This window comes from Lepisosteus platostomus, chromosome 1, assembly GCF_059453375.1.
Source record: "Lepisosteus platostomus isolate fLepPlt1 chromosome 1, fLepPlt1.hap1, whole genome shotgun sequence".
NCBI classification, from domain to species: Eukaryota; Metazoa; Chordata; class Actinopteri; order Semionotiformes; family Lepisosteidae; genus Lepisosteus; species Lepisosteus platostomus.
The window spans coordinates 52,617,819-52,634,044 of NC_142611.1; the positions used below are offsets into that span (position 1 = coordinate 52,617,819).

Here is a 16,226-nt window from a genome sequence, read left to right on the forward strand (position 1 = left end):
AATTTTAGGCTTTAATTTTCTTTTTTGACATGAAGAATTGAAAATAATTATTCTTATTCTGTGATTAGATTAATTCAGTCAGCCACAATTGATAATTTATGCTTGCACTCACAATTTTTTTATTTTAATGTACCCAACATTACCATTTTAGAAACATCAGCTGTTACAAATGCATATGAAATGGAGAACATTTAGTGATTTCATGTAACTTTAACATTGCACATTAAAACGGCTTCCATAAAAATGCTAAAATGAAAGGAGAAATTAATTTCACTTCACTTAGTAAACAAAGAGTGCTGAGAAATATTTTCAGTTGCCCTAGAAAGAAACTAAACCATCAAATTTATATAATTGTATATAATTGCGGCTAGTTGTGCTACTAGTTCTCCTATTTCCACAAAAATCTTCATCAGCTTTGAAGCATTCTGGGTAATCGGAAAATACAGAATTGGCTGAGCTAACTGCCAAAGGTGGATAAGGCACTGAATGTTACATTTCCCTTAATAATCTCCAAGGATGGCTGTTGAATATTTTAAGTTTTACCTTCTAAAAAAATACTGTCTGATACATGCATTATAAACTAAATTTCAGGGTTCCTGTCTAGCATAAAAAAGAAAGAGCTTCTTATTACTTCCAAAACATTAACTAGCCACACATAAAATCACGAGAGACTTTACAGCAAACTTTTAAAAATGTTTATGTGGATAATTTGGGGAATTTACAGTTCTTTTAACTCCATCTAAAGCAGCAAAGAATCAACATTACTAAAGTTTGATTTTGCTTAAATATTGCTATTAAATCAGGCTACGGTAGTGGTACTACTAATTGTGCCTAAAGGCTTATAAGACTGCTTGAGGAAGGCAACTGAATTGACTGAGAACATCTAAAATTTAATTAAGCTGATGCATCTGCACATTTTCACTTGAAATATGAGAAATTTAAGACTTTTCTAGGTGTTTACTGATGAGGGATTACATTTTTCAACTCTCCAACTGCAAAAACACTTTGACAAAGTCTATACCTCCCACAAAGAGTGAAGGACACACTATTAATTGGTAGACTGAAGGTCATCAAAGACTTCAAAATTAGAAATATAAAGCCATGACAAAAGATTTCAAACACCAGCTTCAAACATTCCAGCTACATGAGACATACAGTACAGTATACTATTTTGGAGAAGAGTCTCCCAACATTTGGGACTATGAATTACTTATGATACAGCTGTGGCATTATAACGAATGATGAGGTGATTTTAAAGTTGTTTCCATCTAACTCTGTTGTGCATCAATCTTTAGGTCTTTCTATCTAAAAAAGGTAGAAGTGCATGTGGCAGCAATTAATCACAGTCAAGCTCAAGATCTACAAAATGTTTTCTTTGGCTGTGGGCAAGGTCTGCTTTATCTGTTGCTTGTATGCTGAGTTAATTCTGCTAAATGACACCACTGAAATCATATACTTCCCTTGATTCTTTTTATGAACTTTTGGATACAGGATCTGACTCAATTAACACCGTGTGGAACACTTTTTTGATTTCAAGTAATTGGAACAGCATGTAAAGTTCAGGGAAGGGACTGGTCTACCATGCACAAAGGGAATTTACAAATTACCTTTAAAAGATGAATGCAGAAAAACTTTTAGATGTTATTGCAGTTGTATTTATAGTTTTTAAAGCCAAAACATAAGACTTAGCAGGAGAAATGACCCTAAATAAAGAGGACTGAACTTTTCTGTAAATTTACAGATTAAATTCAGGGTGAATTACTGGCACACATTGCAAATAGTTTTACTGCACTATTTTTGCTCATATTATCTATTTTACCAGTATTTATTTTGACTGAAGCAAAATTATCTAACACAAAATGCAGTAATACAGGTTAAAAAAAAGCAGAAATACAGTGAAGACAAAATAACATGCCTTACAGAAGTGATACACTATACTGCATCAAACAGCAATGAAACTCTAAGCAAATAATGAAGCACACAACTGACATTATAGTCTTTTGCATACAGCAGAACCTAATGTGGATGGTTACACAAAATACACAAGTAGGACAAAACAAAAAAAAAATCACTATTTCCAGTACAGTTTGGCCAGACCACATCTTGTAAGGCACAGAAGAGAGTTAATAAACGAACCATAAATTGATCAACTCCACTATCTTTTGATAGATTAATGACTTTCATTATTGAAAGCCACCAAAGAAGTTCCAACTCAGAGTGGCATCCACTTTCATGACCATAACATTGTTACAGGTAATACGTTTTAGAATACACCATTTAATTCTAAAGCTGTGACTACCTTATTTACAACATTTCTTAGCTAACACAGCTAAGCTGTATTACTTACAAATTGTAACCCTCAAATCATGTAAGGTCTTCAAAAATGATTTAATATATACACGTGTATCAGATGGATGCTGTTTTGTTAGGAACCTAATTCAGGTACTAAAATAGGCATAATTGCATCCAGATCTATTAAATGCCATCTTGTGTAACCCAACGTTAATACAAGGAAACTGTAAAGACAACACAAAAACCAGAGCCAAGGCAGAGGATAAAGAATACTGAATCAAACACCTCTGGCAGAGTTTTTTTTCTCACGAAGTTCATGATTCAGCTAGGAAGAGCTGTTGGCTTAGTGCCTTTGCGCTGGCCAGAATAAAAATTAAGAGCTGGATGGTTTTCAAGCCTAGAGGCCTGTGGAGGATGCCCTGATACTTGATTCGTGCCATCTAAACAGTTATTTTCCACAGATCATGAGCCAGCAACTGAAAGATTAACTTGATTTTAATTTTCCCATACTGGTGTACTCTCTTTTCTATTGTTCTGTAAAACTTACAATTAGCCTGCACAAACTGTCGAGCTATACTACACTATGTCTCATTCTTTTACAGCTCAATAGAAGCTCATAGAGTGTGCTTTAATAGCATTTAAGTACATATTTACCATCTCTGATCCAGGTATTTACACCAATATAGGCAAGAAAGTTATTAGTGAAGCATAGCAAAATACAGTAGTGTGCAACTCCTAATTACATCTAAGCACATGAAACTCATTTTTATTGCCCAAGCCTTTTCTCTATGGATTCTTTTGCACACGTTAAAAACCTTAGCCTTGCAATTCAGCCACAATCCTGTGTTGCATATGAATTAGAAAATCATTCTGGGGAAAAGCCACTTGGCAGTTTGGCAAGGTGAAGTAAAAACCTGCTCTTTTTCACAGCAGTGCTACAGCCTAAACATTAAAGTGAGGTGAAACTATACAAGTACATTCCCAGTTTACACTGATTTCAAGCTATCAATGTGACACAGAAGTGACTAGTCTTACAGTACTATATCACCGAAAAATCAGCAGACCAAGCAGATGAGAGCCGGGCCACTTATTCCTAAATACTGACTTCAATCATGAATTCAGCTTGTAAATGAGCTTTGTTATCGCTTACATGATACTATGTGCAATTGCAATCAATTAACCCCTCTAAGAAATGGTCTGTACTATTAAAAAAGAAAATAATGCTTTTATATCCGATTCAATATACATGAGATCTGCCATATTCTAGCCCAATTTTTCAGTGATGGGATACTTCAATATTTTCAGCCATCAAGGTTATATTTAAAATTGTTCTGGTATTAAAGCAGGCAAATGATTAAAGCGAAAGCCTGAAGTATTCATGGTGTCCTCATTACTCTAGTTCACTACCGTAAAACCACAAATCTAGCCTCCACTGCCTACTAATAAAACTGTCTTCCTCTTTGTGTGGGGTTTCTTTTCCAAACATGTGGGGAACTGGCATTTTTTAAAGGACGGCTAAATCATTATTACACCCTTCAGATGTCTTAAAAACTACTTCAATATTTTAATTACCCAAACAAAGAGCTTCTGATATACTATATTTACTTTTTGACATCTCAATAACTATAAATTGAGCAACAAGGTAAAGCTGCTTTAATGAGTGATGAATGGCACCCAGACTTACAAATGAATAAAGAAAACCTAAGATAAGGGAAGACAAAAACTTAAGCAAAACACTAAACCGACAGGCAAAGTGTACTAGCTGACACCTGCAGCTGTGCACTGGAGCGCTCATGCTTCAGGGGAATATACCTCAAAACAGTTTGCAAAATGTCAAATAAAGAGGTGACCTTTTCCATTCTAGAAGCTAAACTGAGTCCTTGATGAGATTATTCTACATATTTCTGTAGCACTAAAAAAGAATGTCAGGATCTATTTTTAGACAGAAAGCAAGCAAGAAAAAAATCCACTTTTGAATTTAGTATAAGAGGCTTTGTGTGTAACTTGCCAAAAGTTTGAATAATTCAAAAGGCAGCTGCCTGAAAGAATGAATGCAGGTGGACATCTAAAAGTAGTACAAGGATTTTCTTTAAAATAGACCAAAAATCTACATCTACACAACTGAAAAAATTGAGGGATTTTGAATGCTAAAATAACTGTAGACTAACAGAAGTACAATAGGTGAAGAACCATTAAGGCATCTTGAACCACGACTGGAACTGTATCACTGTTTTTAGGGAAAGGACAAATTGCCTCTACACAACTGAACCCTCTAATTATTAATATACCTACTGTAGGAACCTTCAGAATAAACATTCTTGCAAACCTGCTATTACACTCAGAGAAGGCAAACAGTACATATTATAATATCTGGTGAGTAGATGCGTAAAACCCGCACAACACATTGACAGTCTGACGTTGGAATTATTAAATTGTTCAATAACATATCTAAGTGAAAAAGACTGTCACACACATTTAAGGGTTTAAAATTCATTAAGACCAGCTTTAATTTGCAACATCCTAATCACAGTTTTTACCACGTCATGAGCCATGAGTTAAACATCTATCATAACTCTTATGGGTTTTATGATATTCATTATTTTTATTTACAGGTAAAAAGAGCTTGTGCAACAAAGAGATGAAATACTGTACATATTTTATAGAAAACAAAGCAAAAGAGGATTGTAGCCATAAGGTAATGATAAATTCTCTCTTCCCTCTCTTTAGGAGCACAATTGATCCAAAATTCCACCATGTAGAAGATTTGTTCTAATTGGTCTAGTTGAATTTAGGTACTTTTCTTATGCATTTGAATAGTCTGGCACCATAAATTGCTAAGTACTATGTAACACAAGTAGAAAAACACTTTTTTATGCCAGTAATTATGTTTAAATGTATTATGAAACCGTTATGTAGAGTAATAAAATTAGCATGATCTCTGTGGTACATGAACAATAAATGACATGACAATCAACCAATTTATGTTTACTAAGAAGTTTTATGTTAGGTAATAAATCTTGTGCAGTCAAAGACGGAATAAAACCCATAACTGTAGAAGTAAGATAGAGCATCAAGCTGTCAGGTGACATCGATAATGTGCATTCATAGTGCACATAATAAAAATAAGAAAACTACAGCAGAAAATGTAAAAAATTGCAAAAATCAGCATTTTTACAAATTAAGCATTCAAAATTTAACATTTCCTTACTTTTATTAATTATGATATCGACTGACTATTTAAAACAATCACTAACAAGAATTCATTACTGATTCTGTAAATTGTAACAATTCACTTTTAAATCTGAACCTGCAATTTTTAATTTGATCAACAGTATGACAAGACCTTCCCTGAAAAAAATTCTTATAAATTCTTAAGGATGTTATTCCAATGCTTAAATATATAAAAAACAATCTTTTGGACTCTACAGACCATTACACACCTTAAGTTATGTGAAAGCACTGTTTATAACAACCTACGGAAAAAAGTAACACCTTTGTGTGTGTCCAACTTGATGTTATGTCATAGGAGGCATACAATTTTTAAAAAAAGATTTTAATAAAATGTTTGGGACGCACTTGGGCGTTTCAGTTTGGGCAGCGATCGCAATAATGAATAATTCCTGTGTTCACAGGAATGACATATGAAACTTAACCAACTGCTAGATCCAACACGCAAAGCATCTGATTACATGTCAACAGTATAATTGAATATATAAATCCATCACTAGACATCAGAATATAAAGATTTATCATATATAATTAGTGGTTAATTCCACTTTGAAATTAAAAAAAGTTCAGCTGCGGAGGCTTCAAACTTTTCAGCATAAAATTGAGCTCTATTTGCTCCTTGACAGCTTTCACAATGACACAGTTCCCTGCTCTAACACTGATCACAAACAATACATTCAACCTAAATATTAATCCTAAAACAAGGCCGGAGGTGTTCATTATTTAACACATTTTACTGGTCTGGAAGAATAAATCTATCCTAAGAAAATCACCTGGTTAACTCTTAAGATGATCTACTATACACACATACTGTACCATGAACGGCAGCTACTAGCAGTTTGAATTTCAGCTACTTTTAACATCTTGAGAAAGCAAAAATCTTTTTTAGTTTGGGTGAAGTGTGCACATTGCAAACAGTTCCCATTTCTTTTTTGACCTACTGCAGAGACAGTAGACATTTCTAGACACCAAAATGAATACTGCGAGAGACTGTGTAATGAGAAAAACACTCACTTTACAGTAGAATCTGCAGGAAAAAAAACATTCTACACATAGGAACAAGTAAAAGGTGAAAAGAGAAGAAAGGAAACAACTTTTCGGCTGCAGAGCCTTCTTCAGGTGTGATTCTACATCATATATGTGTATATGAACATTTAAAAATAATATGTTCATTGGAAGAAGAATTCATTTTTTGTGTGCTTGAGGCTTTTTTACTTATTAAATGGCCTTTTATCATTTTTAAAATTCTTCAGAGGGTTGCGCTACCCTACATGCACAGAAAATGACAACTGTATGATGGAACCAATAGTTTATATCATCTATATAGAAAAATAGAAAGATAATCCGCAGCATTTTAGCTGTGGGAAAAGTTCAACCTCAGGTGGAATGATGGGCGTCATTTTTCTCTGTGCAGCCTGCATACTGGCACAGCTCCCCATTCAAGCCTCTGCGTAATGTTACGATGACTTTCATTGTACCAGCATTGCTCTTCTTAATACCAACAAGTCTCAACCCAACCCACCATCCCCTACTTTCCAACTATGTGCAAGCAAGGAACATCTTCAAACTGCGACTTCAGCTTGCCCCAGGGCCAAACAGTAGACTACCAGACACCAACACCATTCAGTAGAACTTACAACTCTTTAAGACCTCCGCTATGGGGGAATCTTTTCAGTGCATATGTAGCGTACATTTGATACATACTGTCTTGGTGTGCACTGAACACTCCTTTCCAAAGAAACCCACAAAAACCATGCCTGTGGGTGTCCCCATCAGCCCCTTTCTCTGAAGAGCTTTACAGTCCCTTTCCCCTCAGACCATAGGGCTCACAGTTTCAGTTTATTAAACATGGTAAATGTAGAAGAGGAAAAAGCCACTAGCTCTCAGCCTGCAGTAATTATGTAAACAACTGAACAGATGGTCCATTTCACGTGTTAAGAAAAATAAATACCTTACTATAAAACAGGCTAAAACAGTAATGGAAAAATGGTTCAAGGTTAGCACTGCTATTCCGAGTAGGTATTCTGCAAGCTTTCTAATAAATTATTTTTTTTTATCAGGAAATTCGGAAGAGGTTTTGAATCAAAGTCACTTGCAGATCAACAACACCATATTACCACAAGGGTTTTATTCCAAAGCTTACAGTTAAATCCTTGAAAGGTTCTACTACTTCTGTGCTAAATAGATGCAATGGTCTTGAAAAAAATGAAATGTGCAAGTATCAAAACTCTTTTCTTCCATCTCTCTGTAAGAAGTAATTTTCCGTTAGACCTCTGTGGAACAGCGTCCTTGATTTTTCTTTTGCTAGATATATCAATAATATACTGTGAGCAAATTATGACGCAACTGCATTAAACACAGCACATAAGACTATCCTGATGCCCAAACACCACCGATGCCCACGGGGCCATTAATTCAACTATGTAAATCACCACAGATGAAATTTAGCTACTGTCCTATCCTAATACTGTTCTTTACCTCAACTGGGGAAAAAAAAAACTCACCTCTGATTTGGTAGACATATTGTCCTCCATGTCAGAGTCATTTGGATCCACGAGATCTTCAAAAGGCGGCAAAGTGGGTTTCTTTCTCTCTGGCATCTCGCTATCCATTTTGAGCTTGGTGGAGCGGATCTGGGATTTATCCTTCATCAGCTTTTTGTCAGAGTGATGATGCAGGGGAGAGGAACCAGACACGGCTTTCATGGCCGTCTCCGAGGTGCTCTTCTTTCGCTTTTTGGATGCATGTTCTTCAGAATCAACTGCTGGTGGCCTTTTGCTGGGAGCTTTCGTGTTGTGTTGCACACAGCCTGTCCCACCACCATGAGAAACGCTCATCTCTGTCTTTAGGTCCTTGGACATGGTCTTGGGTTCCTTAAAAGCCATCTTGGGGATGGGCCTGTCATCTTTAAGTGGCTGGTTTTCTTTGGGTTTCTTCGAGGAATCTTTGGAAAGTTTACTGGGTTCCCTGGTAGGTTCTTTAAAGGCACTTTTATGCTCCTTCGAGTCTTTTAAAGATTTGTCTTTGTGCTCTTTCATAGGCTTATGAAGCTTTGAAGAACTACTGCTGCTACTATTAGTGGTGGTGGTAGTAGTGAGGGTGCTACTACTGCTCTTAGCCACATCCTGAAAAAAACATTAAAACAAAATTATATTGATGAAATATGACTGGTTTAAAAACAATTTTTGGCTTAGTATACAATTTCTATGCATTGCCACCCAGTAGAGTTGAAAGTAACATCTTACTACTGTTTTGTAAGACATGGATTAGTAATAATCAAATTTATGAATTTTCATTGCACACTTCTAAGCATAGCTTTCAGTCCTTGACTGCGGACATCCAACAATAACAAAAAACTGTTATGTTCCTTCAATGAGAAAGCCTTTTAGTTGCTAGCACCTAGGCTATGAGATGACCTCAAAGGTCTGAAGAGTCTCTTCTTATTTGTAACTTTTCTAATCTTCTTATAAAAGCCTGTTGTATAGTTACCATTTTTAAATCTCAACTGACAACTTCACGGTACCCTGGCTTTTACTATCAGACTTCTTTTTGTACTATATAAAACAAATAACAGAATTGATCATTGTGGAAGTGCGTCCCTATGCTTGTAATGTCATTATTTGGGAGGTTTATATTTAGTGCAACAACATGAAAAGTCAGAAACATTTAAACTGGTTTAAAAGGATTTGCAGAAAATCCAGAAATCATGTACTTAACCCTAATGACCCTACTGGATCTTATTCAAATACTTCTAATTCTTTAGCTTGCAAATACAAGAGGGAATATTAGTGAGAAACACAATAAATGGAAATCAACTGAAAGTTCATACTACGAATTGTTCATGTTCATTTTGCGGTTATAAAGAAAGATACCGTACAATAATATGCAGGTGGTTACCTAGGATTTGATAAGAAAATTATTTGTTAAAGTTTTAGGATCAATAAACATCTACCAAGAAGGGACCACTGACATCCCCTTGTGTATAACCCATCTTAAAATAAACATATAGGCCTATTGGTTTATCAGACATCAAGTATTATAAGTAAATATTGTATAGGTAATGGTTTGTATAGGTAAATATTAACTAAAATACTTCCAGAATGTTCTCCAATAGAACAGCATAGCTGCTTGCTATGCATAAATAAGGCATCTACTGTATCTTTTCTGGGAGAGGTTTTGTAGCAATTTGTTATGCTCATTTTTCAAAATTGAAATCAATGCCTCTTCTTAAAAACTGGAAAAGGTATTTATATACCTGTACTTCATTCTTCCCATGCAATATATATTATATGAATAAGAATAACATCTATGAAATAAAAGTACTGGCCCTTAAACAAAAGATGAAAACTTAAAATATTGCCCATTTCTAATTATGAAACAATGTTTTCGGATGGGACAGCAAATGGCCCATGCACATGCATAGCAAACACCTTAACAGGGGCTATTTGACAAAGATAAGGGGATTTAATCTCCTTAACAAGCAGTTCCGTTTGTTCCCTGGGTCATGCTTGCTTGCCCTTGTCAATATTTCATCAATGCTGTAAAGCCATTAGGAAGTCTAGACTAACAGCAAGTTACGAGCTGCCTTGACCACCTTAAAGCATTTATTTTGTCTTCTGCTTGTGACCCCTGAACTTCTTAGCATGAGGCTCTTTTTTCCTCACAGACAAAACAGCCCAAAGTTTGAGTCACTGCAGGACTCCTGGTTCAAATGTCCAAATGCCTGTTTATTTGGGAGGGAAGTTTTTATTGTTCAAGCACAATGTGTGGTTCTAGGCAGCATAGCACATTCAGACTTAATTTATAACTAACCAAATTGGGCGGGAAGCTTTTTAAGACTATGGCCAAGAGCTGATTCCTGCCTAAGATTAAACCTCCCCAAGTAAGGGTGAAAACTGCATATTGCCTCAGAAGTGAGAGAAAACCCATTTTCTGAAAATGTTAAAGTGTCAGATTATGGTTTCTGTGCCTCTGCACATCACATTTGCTTTTCTCATTGTCTTCATAACTTTTTTGATCAGTCCTCTTTTCTTTCTCAGGCTGGCTTCCATTTGTTGTTTTCTGTATGCCATATATTTGTATTCATATATACTTGATATATCAACTATATCCTTTATCAAAATACTACAAAATTAAAAAATCTCTCTACAGGACCCAAGCATTGACCAAGAGAAACTGTGCTACATAATAATGCATACAGTTGCTGAGCCCATAACCCTCAAAAAATGCATTATTTTCTAAGCATGTTGAATAACAGTAGATCCAGCTACAGATGTCTTCTAAAATGCTGAAATGTTCTTTGCTTCTCAGTGCAAAGCTGTACTCCTGTATTATTTCCTGATGTGTATCCCTCACATACTTAAACCAAAACAGTTTACTACATAAAATGACATTATAAAATAGAGTGAGAAACATTTTAGGATGGTTGTGTTACAATTTTTAAATTCCAAGAGAAAAGTTAAAAATGGTTCTCAAACACTGAATTCATCTCCTTACCATCCCTTTCCTTTTTACTTATGGTCTGTGCAAATCTAGGCCGTCATTTTCCTTCATGCTACAATTTGTCAAGCTGAGTAAGCAAAAAGAGCTCCTGAGAAGAGGTCTCAGAGCTGAAAGCCAGGAAGCACAAAGAGGAAACAAATTAGAATCCTACCAAGTGCACAACTCCATTTGAGGGGCATTATGTTCTTTACCCTGTGGAATATTAACCTGCGTCTACATTGTCAGTATTCTATACTTGAATAATTGGTAAGCCTGTAAAATAATAGCTAGTAGGATGGATAATATTCACTCAACACGCCGACAATTATAGGAAAACGCAGATAATGCATGTGTTTACAAAAATCAGACTTAAAGCTTCTACCATTTCAACCAAGTTTACAATACCAAGAAAACTGTAGGACTTACTCACGTTTCAAAATGGGAATAAAAAGGCAAGAATAAAAAAAGCGAACAGATAAAATAAAAGTGAAGTGTTGTCCCAATACTTTGTGCAGAATGAGGGGTGTTTCAGCATTTTTATTTTTCCAATCAATGCTTTCCAGCAAACACTTGAACAGATTTGTCTTTACAAAGATGAAGTTAACACTTGTTCAGAGGAAACTTTTGTCTTATGTGACCTCTGACCAGTTAGTAATCCATCACTGGCTGCGTCTGTTTTGATTTAAAAATGTTTCCATGTGCAGCAAATCATTTTTAACCTCTAACTCACATGACTGGTCTTATGAATGATTCCAATACAGCTCAAGGTAAATGAAACCACTTAAGACTACAAATAGCACATAATGGCAGCAGTATGCCACATTTCAAACTTGTATAGTTTGGTAAGGGAAAGACAAGCGAACAAAATATGAAGACTGAAGTCTGAGCTACAGAGGCTAAATCACATTTTTCTTAAACTTTACGCTGGATGTCGCTTTTAATATTCAGCTGAAGGAGATAATTGGCTAAGTACAAGCTAAGTGTGACACTTAAATGGAAATGCAGCAAAGGAGTAATTTTCTATGTCCTCAGAACCCAATTGTGCATTTTTTTCCCCAGAAGTCCTTAATCACATGCAAACCATCACTGACTACCACTTAGGAAAGCAATATAAAGGTATAATTCAGGTGTTGCCTGGAGTGCATTTGACTTTTTGAGTTTTTTTATTTCAGCTAATGCAAGCTATAAGTCCTTTCCATCCAGTTTGAAATAGTGTAATCTTCATAATAAGCCTTACTTATTGTCACTTGTGTTGGAAGAAGAAAAGTTTTAGAAACAATACCTGCCAATCATTTCAGGAAGACATTTAGCTGAAAATGTCATTTCTCTTAACCTAAAATGTCCCATAACACCATAATGAAACTGAATCACAATTCTGTACAAGCAAAATAAATTCAATTGAAAAATATCAGAATCGACATTATTCACTGGTATGAGTAACTGAGCTTCATGTACTAAAGTTTAATATATTTTAGATTAAATTTAACATTATCTGGAAACAATTTTGAACATAGGATATAAAACAAATTGGTTCAACACAAACAACTACTCAACTGTTTATTACATGGAAACATGACAGAACACAAAATACATCTCACCACAACAACCAGAAAGTACTACATTTTGGATTTGAAGAAACGTTTTGACAAACATTAGCAAAGTCTGTTCGCCAATCGTTCCTGGAAAGTGCCACTGACCTTTGACCCATGGGAGGACTTGCTCTTCTTCATGTCTGAGAACGTCAGTGTCAGTGAGCTGCTGGGAAGGGCAGGAAGCTTGAGGTGTTGCCCAAAGAGGGACGTAGAACCCTCCTGCATGACCATAACCTGACCAAGACAAAACATCCAGACAACATAGTTACAAGAAATTCAGATAAGGCGGAAATACTTTAAATAACATGTATTAAAAGGACAGGTGTGTGTGAAAATATGGATGGTTAAGTTTTGCGAAATTGAAATGTAGTTTCTCTTTTAGTTTTAATTTTTATTTTTTTATCCATTCAAAGTTTTAAGATAATGAAGTTTAATATTTCCCCAGTTCAAAACTAAGTTGTGGCTACCTTTCTCGATTTACAAATACCACATGCAAAAACACGAACTTTAAGAAGTTACAAGTAACTTGAAATTTACAGTTATTTCAATTAAATTCAGAGTCTTGCCAAGTTCTCAACTAGAAGACTAAAATGCATTTTATGTGTTCAATAAGGCTAACAATTCAAAATGAATAAAGATTGCTGATATAGGCTTAATAGCTGGTTCCCACATTGTCAATCTCTTTCAAAATAGTTTTTAACGATATCATCCTATCTAAGGGTCTGATACAATCTTAAATTTCTCTTGTGAATGTCCAACGGATATCTCCAATGTTGCAGGAAAAAAACAGGTCTTTACTTATGTTACATACGTCTTTCATGCCTAAAAACCTGGTATGCCAGGTTTCATGCATAAAACATGATATTTTGATTATAGAAAGATAATGAGTTTACCTTTCTAGCAGAAACCAAGGCACTGTACAGAAACAATAATTCAGACAGAACAATTCTAGCAAACAAGCAAATAGAGACATGAATGATAACTGAAGAAGTAACTGGTGGTTATGCTTTATCAAGACTACAGTCACAAGGTACAAACTACTGTAGATGTGTTTTCTGACATTAGCATCCCTAAGCCCTACGTATGAGGGAACTAAAGCTCCACTTAAATGGCTACTTTTGGCAAACAAAACAAATCTTGAATTAAAAAAAAAATTACAACAGGACTCGTTACAATAACTAATACACAGAAGTCTTTTTGAAGTCCAACTTACTTTACGGCTGGTACACTTAACAAAATGATACATACAGTACACATTTTCTTTTAAATATTTTATTTAAAACTTGAATACTAAACCTACAGACTTCTAAGGGTAATTTACAGTAAATGTAATCAAACACTAAAGACAAGAGACTGAAATTGATTGCCTAAGTACTCAGACTTACAAACTCTATCTATTCTAGCTTTGCACATTAGCTTGGTCCAATGTTTGCCCACTTTTTAGCAGATTTTAAACTTTTTCTGCATATTCCTAACAGGATTCAAGTAGGAACTTTGACTGGGACACTTTCTTATTCTTAAGACACTACAGTATAGCTTTGGTCTTGTGCTTTGGGTCACTGTCCTGCTGAAAAGCAATTGGCCAGTTTTACCTTTAACAAATGGAAATGGGCTTTTTTTTCCTAGTACTGGTCTAACGCACCTTTCCAGTCACTACTGAGGAGAAGCGTCCCTATAGCATGATACTGCCATCAGTGGTGATTGGGAGATGTGTTGTGTTGGATCTACACTAAATGGCTTGCTTGTCCTTCAGAGCAAAATGTTTTAATTTGGTCTCATCTGGCCACACATCTTATGCAACATTTTTGCAAGACCACTTAAATGCTTTGTTGCAAACCACAAACTGCATGCAGGATACAAAGTGGTTTTTCCATTCTGCAACACAGGCAAGCTTTGGGAAGTGGCCATTGCTGACTGATGTCCATTTTCCCCCACCCATTGAACTCTGCAGCTCTAAGCTGTCACTGGCTTCACAAGGACACTCCTCCCCAGTTCCTCCTTGCTACTTAGTTTGGAGGAATGTGTTGATCTCAGTAGTGTCTGGGGGTTATGATGCTTTATGCTTACATGGTTGAGTTTTTGGATACTGTACGACACAACCGCACAGAGACAACTGAGAACTTCTATATTTGTACACAGAGGGCACATAACTAATTACAATTAAATTAATTATGGAGACCGTTCAGGTCATTTTTGCATTTTAATTTCTGTTGATCAAAGCAATACCAATCCAATCATACCTTTTCTATTTTTTCCCCATATTATCAATTTACTTTTTTGTTTTTTTTTGCTTTGAATGTGTGGAATGGGATGCAATAATAATAATTAATAATTCCTTACACTTATATAGCGCTTTTCTGGACACTCCACTCAAAGCTCTTTACAGGTAATGGGGACTCCCCTCCACCACCACCAATGTGCAGCCCCACCTGGATGATGCACCGCCAGCCATAGTGCACACAGTACGCTCACCACACACCAGCTGTCAGTGGGGAGGAGAACAGGGTGTTGAAGCCAATTAATAGATGGGGAGTATTAGGAGGCCATGATTGGTAAAGGCCAATGGGAAATTTGGCTAGGACACCAGGATTTAACACCCCTACTCTTTTCGAGAAATGCCCTGGGATTTTTAATGACCACAGAGAGTTAGGACCTTGGGCTTATGTCTCATCCAAAGGATGCATTAGGACCGCCACAGACAGCAGGGTGAGCACCCCCTGCTGGCCCCAGCTTCAGTGAGCTGCCAGTTGTGAGTAGCAGGGTGATTTGGCTGCTGTTGTGTATAACAAATATCAATTGCCTTGACTGCAATGTTTAAGCAATAAAATGTGGAGTGTGAATGCTTTTACAGAGCACTGTATATTAGAGCTTGTAAAATGATATCCAGAACAGGCTGATAAACTGAACATTAATATGATGGCCAGGAAAATTCAATTTAATTTTTGAAGACAATATCACTTCTACATTTTCCACAAACAGCCTGGTAAAACATAAACCCATTTAGATAACATCACCTGAATAATCATCACATTAAAGGCATTTTCTATGCAGCTTTCAAAAGGATTTGTGCTCAATCACACATTTTAAAAAGCAGGCCTGATGTTAAAGATAAAGAAAAAAATGCATATTCAATATACAGATGTCACAAAGAAGCTATGAAGACTAGACATATCAGACAATCTACTGAACGAAAAATGACACTATAGTATTTAAATAAACAGTATTAACATGTTACCTCACATGAAGATAAACCCATTTCTGAGATCAGATTTTGTCAACCTTGAAGACCGTTGCAGCAGACTTTTGTGATGCAGTTCAACAGCTCATTGCCTTCTTGATTTACTTTCATATTAGGAATCCACCATTACTTAAATGATTTGACTGAATAAATGAGTAGCAATGAACTGGCAAATACATTCTTGATATGTGGATGGCATGACTGTGGAAGTGTTCTACACTTGGAGACAAAACTGCATGCTAATGCTAGTTTCATGAACTGTAAATTGTTTCTGCCTACAGAAACTTAGTATTTAAAAGTATTAGCTTCAAAGTGACTGGTTAAAGAATGCTCACCCTTCCACAAAGCACATGAACCTAGCCCTGCAATGCCAGTTAAGAAAAGTCATTGCTGTC

At 35.8% G+C, this 16,226-nt stretch overlaps 1 protein-coding gene across 3 annotated transcripts in view; it reads right to left on the reverse strand.

Moving 5' to 3' along the window:
- mllt3 (MLLT3 super elongation complex subunit) overlaps window positions 1-16,226 on the reverse strand; it is a 126,525-nt gene that overhangs the window by 26,981 nt on the left and 83,318 nt on the right. For all 3 annotated transcript variants that reach the window (XM_088632071.1, XM_088632051.1, XM_088632061.1), the window contains 2 exons: window positions 12,699-12,827; window positions 8,025-8,645 (listed from right to left, as the gene is read on the reverse strand). In XM_088632071.1, the coding sequence (XP_088488197.1) occupies window positions 8,025-8,645; window positions 12,699-12,827 (750 nt within the window). The remainder of the gene's footprint in view (window positions 1-8,024; window positions 8,646-12,698; window positions 12,828-16,226) is intronic.